The sequence below is a fragment of the Zonotrichia albicollis genome, chromosome 6 (genome assembly GCF_047830755.1).
Source record: "Zonotrichia albicollis isolate bZonAlb1 chromosome 6, bZonAlb1.hap1, whole genome shotgun sequence".
Lineage (NCBI taxonomy): Eukaryota > Metazoa > Chordata > Aves > Passeriformes > Passerellidae > Zonotrichia > Zonotrichia albicollis.
Window position 1 is genome coordinate 2,234,430 of NC_133824.1, and position 8,568 is coordinate 2,242,997.

Below are 8,568 nucleotides of genomic sequence, written 5' to 3' on the forward strand. Positions count from 1 at the left end.
ATATAAGTCAAGAAGACGACACATTCACAAATACTTTCTAAACAGCAGAGCCCACTGCTGACATGAAAGGTAAATATTGCATTCTTACTGTAAGAAGTGTGAACTTTTCTTTTCTGGCTCAGAGCAGATTTGCTTCACTGCATTGTGCACACAGTTGAAAGTTAAGCCGACCAATTCTAAAGGATTTATCTTTTTTTTTTTTTTTCCTCTTTTCTAAATAGCAGAAGTAATTAATCTGCTTCAGAGAATGAATCAGCCTTTTCTGAGCTAGAAACACACAGAGGAGATTGTGGCTGTTTCTGGGGCAGGAGGGAAGCTTACTCACACAGCTGATGCAGCCACCCAGGGCGTACAGCTGTGGGCTGAGAGGGGGGCAAAACCCCAGGGCTGCACCCAGAGCTGCACCCCAGAACCCCCCAGAGCCACCCAGTGCCACCAAGGGACCTGCTGGGACACAGGGAACGGGCTCAGCACTGCAGTGCTGATGGAAGAGATGAGCCAGAGCCCCAGGAATGGCCCAGGGAGGGTGTGGGATCTCAGCACCTCAGGACTGAGGTGCCGATTCCCCAAGACCACCCTTGGGGGGCTCGGGAGCCCTGGAATGTTCCAGAAGTGTCTGGTGGCTGGACTTTGATCCTACACGGGAGACAACACCTGTATGAGGATAGGAGGGTTTCACCGGGGTGAATGGTGAAGGGATCAGTTAATTAGAGAGTGAAACACAGGGTTTAGGATTTCTGTACAGGGGGGTTTAGAGAAGTAAGATGGAGGAATTGGGGCGTGTCCTGTCCTTCTTCTTCTTCTCCTCCATCTTCTGTGGTGATGGTGGCACTTTGGGATTGGTCATTACTAAAAGTGCACTGGTTAATAAGGGTGAAAGGTATTGGGGAAAAATGATAAATATTGTACACGTAACTTTGGGTATAAAGATAGGTGACCGCCCAGAGGGCAGAGAGTGTGCTCATGGCTGGCTGCTGAGCAGAGCTCTGTCGGGCCGAGAGAAAATCTTTTAGATAAACAATTAATAAACACCGAGACCGAGAAAAGAACTGAAGCCTCTTCTCGTCCTTTGAAGCGCGGGCTGCCCCAAGGCCACCCCGGGCCTTTCCAGGCCCTCCAAACAGCCGAAAATCAGACAGGAGGGCTGTGTGGCTCTGCCTCTCGTCCTGCAGCCCTGGGTGGCACATCCAGCCCCTGAGGGCTGCACCCGCTCCTGGCAGTAAATCCTTTGGCAGTAAGGTCATCCTTTTATTTAGGGGAAGTACCTTGATCTGAGCCAGGTGGTGGGATGAGTTGATTTGCACAGTTTGACTTCTTGGTAGGCTGTGGGAAGAAAAGCACTGCTCACAAAAAGCTGCTGCCCTGTTCTATGGGAACCTCTGTTTCCAGCTGGGGCCTCTGGCAGAAAATAAAGCTAATGCTTAGCTCACTGCTTCCAGCCCATGCTCAGCAATGACTTAACAGAAAAGCAGGACAAGCAAAGAGCAGAGAGCTCCCAGAAAGGGGAAGGCAGCAGAACAGAAGCAGCACGGAGATAGCTGCCTCATTAAAAATAATGCAACTTAACCCACGGAGCCAGTGTAACAGTTATGCCTTTGCTGCATCGGCAAAAGCAGACCTGCTCACCAAAATTATAAATAAATAAATCAATCAAGATGATGCCAGCCTTAATCATTGATCTGGAGAGAGGAAGGGGGCTCTGCTGCTGCTGCTTCCCTCCCTTCATCCCCTCTGGCTGTGCCTCCTGCAAGGGAAGGGCTGGCCTTGCAGTCCCTGGGACAGTGTGGGGCTGGAGTGTCCCTCCCTCTGGGGAACACAGGGAAGGGGTGGCACAGGTGCCCATGGCTCCCTATGCAAACAGGAGTGGAGATCACTGGACCTCTGCACTGCCAAAATCACCAACATTTTCCATCCTAAAGTACAACTAAATATAGAGGGTTTATGGTTGCCTCCTTTCCCACACTTTCCTGAGTGATCTCCAAATTCCTCTGCTGTCCTTGCTTGTTAAAATGTGACTCAGCTTTCCCATCTGGAAAAGTGGAGACCCACATGGCTCCAAGGTGGCCAGCTGCCACCAGTGATGTCCTGAGTTAGTGTTAGCCATCAGCTTGGGAGCAGCAGAGCCAACAGAGGCTTTGCAAGCTGGGTTTGGGGGGAAATCAGTGTCAGAGAGCCTGTAGGTACCGTGTGAGCAGCAATGCAAACCATCAGCTGAAACCTCCCTTGTGCACCTTGTGGGGAAGTTCTCTCTGCACCCAGGAGTGACTGAGGACACCTGCTCACAGACTGCCCTGGAACAGCAGTGCAAAGAGCCAATCTCTCCTCTGGCCTCTAACAGTCCACAAAATTAATCCTGCTCACACCTCAGCTGAATAATGATCCTGGTAAAAATAACAAGTGGGAAGTCAATGCCAAGTAGCACCACCTGGTGATAATTACTCCAACCATGCCAAGTTCAACATCAGGCCTTACCAACTGCAGCATTTGGCAGCTCTGCATTTGTCTGTTCTTGTGATACTGGACAGAGTGCTGGAGCAATGTCCCTTCTGAAGTGAGCTGTTTCTTTTGTGGTCATTAAACACTTTGGAATCAGCTGAGTGACTCCAATGCTGGAATGAGGACTTCATCCACTCTCTCTCAGTCCTTTCTGGCTTTGTCTGGTGTCCTTCATCAGCTCAGATGGTTTTTCAGAGACCTTGAAATACACCATTAAATGCTACAGAGCTTTTTGCAAACACTGTTGCTTGCTTAAGAGTCTCATTGATCTGTGGCTCCAGCATTCCCAGCACTTTGAAATGTCAGCTCAGGTATTAAAATAGTAGAAAACAGCTGAATCCATGAACAATATGTGTTCATTACATCAAACAGAAAACTCACCCTGCTCTCCTGATGCTTCCTGCAGATGTGAAAGGCTGGCTGACAAAGCAGCAACAAATGTTCATGTGCCACATTACACAATCACTAACTTTTAATTTTGGGCACTCCTGTAGATGCCAGACAATGACTCAGGGCCTCATGCTTGAGCCCCACACCCTATTTTCTTCCATATTCAGTCTCATAAAATCACCTCATCTACCACTGACATTATCTGGTAGCAATCATAAAGTTTGGCTGTTGCTCATTATTATTTTTTTCCGAGGAAAAAGGAGCCAGAGGATACCTGCCCTTGACAAGGAATCTGAGAGGCACTGAAAAGTCACTCAAATGCTTTCTTTAAGTATTCCCAATTTGTGCTTCACTCCAGCCCTTAAAGCATGCCTGCAGAACTGGAACCCCTGGAATGGTGTGACAACCCCACACCTGCCCTTTGTTAGAAGGAGATAGTCAAAACTCAGAATTTGATGTGACTTGTTGCCTTCCCCAAATTTGTTCTTAGCATTTTGACTGGCAGCACAGGACTGGAGAAATCTCAGTAAAATTAAAATACAGATTGTTTGCTCACTCTATTGCAGCACTTGGTGCTCTCAGAGCTTTTTCTGGCCAGTGGAAGATGAAGGCAGCCTCTGCAAATCAAGCTCATGAACCTGTATGATAAACTGCTCACAGGCAATGCTGAGAAACACTGGAATAACCCTGAGCTTGGTGGATAATGCCAAAGGGATTATACTATATCAGGTCACAAGCAGGTAGTCATGCACTGAACACGAGGGGTATCATGCTGCAGTCTACCTTCTGCAATATATTTAGGTATTTTTCACCTAGTTATATAAAAAGCAATGTACAATGTTAATGAACAGAGCAGGGATAACTCCTTATGTTTATCTGCACCTACCACTTGCAGTGTTTTGGACTGAGCAGGGCTGGATTTGTTCAGTGTCACTGTGTGACCCCATGACCTGACTGTTGGTTCAGTAGTATTTTCTCTGAATCATTATTGATAGACCTTACTGCAAATATTAAGAGCAGGGATATTCAAGGGGGAGCTTAACCTGAGCTCAGATATGAGCACTGAGCTTGTCTGAAGTTCCTTCAGCTGGATGAATGTTGTTCAGTGCCCAACCTGCAGCATTGTGCTGCTCCCCACTGCTGAATTACACCCATCTTCCACTCACAGCTGGCTGCAGTACAATTAAACCTCCTCCTCAACAGAATAATCACTGCAGAAAAGCCCCACATCTAATAATCAATGCCATGGAAGTAAATTGGGTGGAAGGGAGGACAAAATGCAACTTAGCTTGCTTTGGTAAGAAAAATTTTCTGCTCAGCTACTCTGGGAAAATTATCCAGCATAGCTGGCACACAAGACAGGGATAAAGTTCAGCTCACAACACATTTGAAGCCATTTGCTGTGCAGTCCAGTGAAATCAGAAGTGTTCAAACAGAAGATAAAAATTTATCTTTATTTATTAATAAGCAGGGTACAGACCTAGAAGGATCAGACAGACAATGAAATGGAAGGGGTCAGTCTGAGTCTAGCAGGGAGGGAGTGAGTGCAAGTGAGGGAGACTCCATCCCACCTAACTTCTCCCTTCATCACAGAGCAAGTGGGAGAAAGCTGAGGGAATACTGAACCAGCACAGAACATGGGGATATGCAATAAAAACAGGATTAACAGAATGACTGGAACATGATGAGAGCTGACAGCAGGAAACAAAAGTCATATGGACACCTGGAGAGGAAAATCCCAGCTTCCCACCCCCCATCACAGGACAGGAGGAACCTGAGGAGGAGCAGGTTAACTGCAGCACCTACCTGGTGAGGGATTTATTTCTAGGTGAGGTGTCAGAAAAACACGAGAGGCACAGGACAGAGCTCTGAGCCCTGGAGCTCTGCCCATCCACAGGGAACTCAGGGATTAGGAAGCCCAGCTCACAACTGCCAGGGATCAGCAGAAGCTGGAGCCTGCTTCATGAGAGCAGACAGCGAGCTGGAGCTTGCTTGGCATTGCACAGTAAAGAGAAAAGCATGCAACTCCTATTTCTGCACTGATAAGAGAAAAGCACCAGGCAGGGAGAACGAAGCAGACACAGTGCAAATATAAAGTAAGAGAAAGCCATATATTGGAGAAAGGGTTATAATATCAGTTCTATTAAGGTGTGAAATTTCCTTTTCCCACAAGGCAGGCAATAAATGAATTAGTCGTGTGCAATAAGGCATAATATCATTCTGTGTTTAGATTTGCTGACCTGCCAGGTCTCTTCCTGTCCTACACTTAGATTATCTTTTATACAATGGTTCTTGTACACTGCTTGCATTTTTTTCAGCAATATTTTTGGATGACAGCCTAGAATGGGATTATTAACTTATAACAGGACAAAAAAAAAAATCTCATATCCTCACAGATTCCTGCAATCCCTTCCCCCCTGCCCTCTGGTTTTGGCAGCCTCTGTTTAGTGGAAAAATAAGCTTAAGGGGATGGAAGAGAAACGAGATTAGTGGCCAGACAGCCCAAATTCTGAGCAAGTTCAGTAGGACCATGGCAACCTCACTGTAACTCTGCTGACTCCAACTTTCCTTTTCAACTAACTCAAACCAGAAGTTTCCTTGCAGTCTACCAGGGAGCCTGAGGTGTTTTGCACTGTGTTTACCCGGAGAAATTCTTCAGTCTTAAGAATCCCAAAAAAAGAACGTACAGATCACAGTGCCGATCTGGTACAGGGAGGGACAACCACGAGCACCGTTTTGGGGTATTTCTTCTAAAATCAGTATGTCTGAGCACTCCTTCCCCGCCCACGAGCTCTGGAATTCAGCTCTGTATAACTGATGTTGCAAGAAGCCATTTAATCACTGCAGAGTTATTGAGCAAAAGGGAGGATGAGGTTGGAGAGAACTATGTGGGAAAACCGGGCAGGACTTGGGAGATCTTGTCTGAAAACCACCGGATAACAGAACAGAATCCGTCAAAATAAAAGCCTGAAAGTGGCCCAGCGCAGACGCAGGAACGCCATCCATCCGCTCCGCGCTGGGAGATGCTCTGCCAGCCCCAGGCACAGCAGGACCACATCCCTCTGCCACTACACCTGCATCCCGCACCACGTTGCACCTACACGTGCAATCGAGACCACCTCGCACCCATACCCCGAGTGGCGGCAGTGCCATCCGAAGAACACCCAGCACGGCAATCCCAACACCCGAGCCCTCGCACGGTGCGTTTGGGACCCGCTCCCACCTGTGCGCTCCATCCCGCACCTGCAATCCGGACTCCATCCCGCCTATGAACACACCGCGCTGTTGCACCCTCAGCCCGGACCGGCTCCCGGTCAGAGCGGCAGCGGGGCCCGTCCCGGCGATGCTGCCGCACCTGCAGCCCGAACTGGGTCCCACCTACACCTCCCTGCCGCTGTGGCGCCTCCATCCCCCTGCGCTCAGCATCTCTCACCCGGTGTGAGGGTGCAGCTCCGAGCTCCTTCCCCCGCGGACACCGGCCGGTCCCAGCGGTCTGCAGCGGGGCACGGGGGATGCCCAGCCGCGGGAGGGGGTTTAGCCCAACTTCTCCCGACCCAGAGGACCCCGCTCCCGACGGAGCTCGGCCTTACCGCGGCGGCTTTCCTGCGGCGGGGACCCTCAGAGGCACCGACGCTGCTGCGGGCAGCCCCTCACGGCCCCCGGCCCTGCTGCGGGCAGCGCCCCTCACGGCAGCCCCTCACGGCAGCCCCTCCGCCCGCAGCCGCCGGGCTCTGCCCGCCCGCGGGAGCCGCGCCCGGTTCCGGGGCGGGGCGCGGGCGGGGCGGGGGGTCCGGACGGGCCCTGCCGGGGAAGTTTGTCCCCTGCCGGGCGAGGATTCCGCCGCGCCGCCCTGGAGCTGTGTTCTGCCCGGTGTATTCCCTCAGCAGCCCCGCTGCCGTGTCCCGGTCTCGCCCTGGCGGATCAATCCCGGGGGAAGAGCTCCCCGCGGAGCCAGCGCCGTGTTACCCTCGCTGCAGAGGGGTTCTGCCCTTCCCGGGGGGCTCCCCAGTGTTCCCGTTCCTCCCGTGTCCCGTGGGCATCCTGCAGGCCAGCGCTGCCCGCTCTGGGGGTTCCCCAGTGTGCCACTTCTCCTGTGTCCCCTGGGCATCCTGGGGGCGAGCGCTGCCCACTCTGAAGGGCTCCCCAGTGTGCCCCTTCCTTCGCGTCCTGTGGGCATCCTGGAGGCGAGCACTGCCCGTCCCCAGTGTGTGCCCCTTCCTCCCGTGTCCCCTGGGCATCCTGGAGGCGAGCACTGCCCGTCCCCAGTGTGTGCCCCTTCCTCCCGTGTCCCCTGGGCATCCTGGAGGCGAGCACTGCCCTTCCCCAGTGTGTGCCCCTTCCTCCCGTGTCCCCTGGGCATCCTGGAGGCGAGCACTGCCCTTCCCCAGTGTGTGCCCCTTCCTCCCGTGTCCCCTGGGCATCCTGGAGGGGAGCGCTACCCCAGCCGTCTGGCAGCCTGAGCGGCCCCGGTGTGAGGGTGCGGCCCCCGCCCGGCCCGGGGACCGTCTCAGTCCAGCCCTGGGGTTTGGATCCGCGGCCCGGGGCTGGGGGATCCGAGGGGAATCACGAAAGCTTAGGACAGGCTGCCCAGGCGGTCAGAGACCCAAGGGATCCTGCACCCTCCTCCAGGGACGCGGCACCCTGCAGTGTAAGCACTTCACTTTTAACACAGAATTATGGCATTAGTCCGGTTGGAAAATACCTTTAAGATGATCGAGTCCAAGCATTAGCTCATCATTGCCAAGCCCACCACTAAACCACATCCCCGAGTGCCACATTGACGTGTCTTTTAAATACCGCCAGGGATGGTGACTCAACCCGCTCCCGGGATAGCCTGTTACAATGTTTGACTCCTGTACTTTGCACTGGGCTAGGAAAGCTAATATTTGAGCATTTTGCACAGATTTTAGTGTATCACCATGTAAACATCTAGTCAGATATGTGTATCACCATGTAAACATCTAGTCAGTGCAAGTTTAACATCTCATGGTACTTCAGATGAGCACAGTGGGCACCCAACCCAGCAGAAGAGAAGAAATACCTTTTCCATTAGTAAAACACACCAGCTCTAGAGATGGGCAACAAAACAGTGGGGTTAAGCTAAATATTGACAGCCAAGAGGAGAGAATTTGGTGGAAAAGAGACCCCCTTTGTGGGTCAGAAGTGCTGTCTCCTACAGGCATTAGGGGCATGAGTCAGTTCTGATTTCAGGCACAGCCACTCAGCTTTGCCATCCAGAGAAAACCTGGCAGGGAAAATCATGGAGGGGGGAAATAGACTGATGAAGTGTTTTTGCAAAGGACTGCTGCAAGCTGCTGAGAGCCGAGCTGGGACCACTGAGTATGATTACAGGTGACTGGAGGATAGTTACAGGGTGAGAACACAGGGCTGAGTGCTTCTGAGACTTCAAATTGGAAAATGAGACCTGAGCTTTCACTGTTTGCTCATAAAACACTCCTCTGTTTTTAGTGGAAGAGAAGACAAATGGAAAAAGACTGCCTCTCTCAGAGATGGCAGTTAACCAGAGTGGCTCATCGCTTCTTCTTTTACCCAAAACAAATGTTTCTAATTGGTATCTTATGCAATACATACTTAGCTTTACAAATCCACACAGTGGGAAAAATGGATGTGTCCCCTGCAGTCTTTCTCTAAAGGGTTTTTGGAAGAACTATTTATTTTTTA

The 8,568-nt window shown here is 51.3% G+C and overlaps 1 protein-coding gene across 5 annotated transcripts in view; it reads right to left on the bottom strand.

Moving 5' to 3' along the window:
* Positions 1-6,734, bottom strand: part of LOC102069993 (inverted formin 2) — a 43,845-nt gene extending 37,111 nt beyond the window's left edge. Inside the window, exon 1 of one of the 5 annotated variants that reach the window (XM_014264498.3) lies at positions 6,320-6,470. Coding sequence is in view for 1 of the 5 variants with exons in the window: in XM_074542273.1 (XP_074398374.1) it covers positions 6,130-6,147 (18 nt within the window). In the remaining 4 variants the exon portion in view is untranslated. The other 4 variants (XM_014264496.3, XM_014264495.3, XM_014264497.3 and 1 more) reach the window with 4 other exon arrangements.
* Between the last annotated feature and the right edge of the window lie 1,834 nt (positions 6,735-8,568).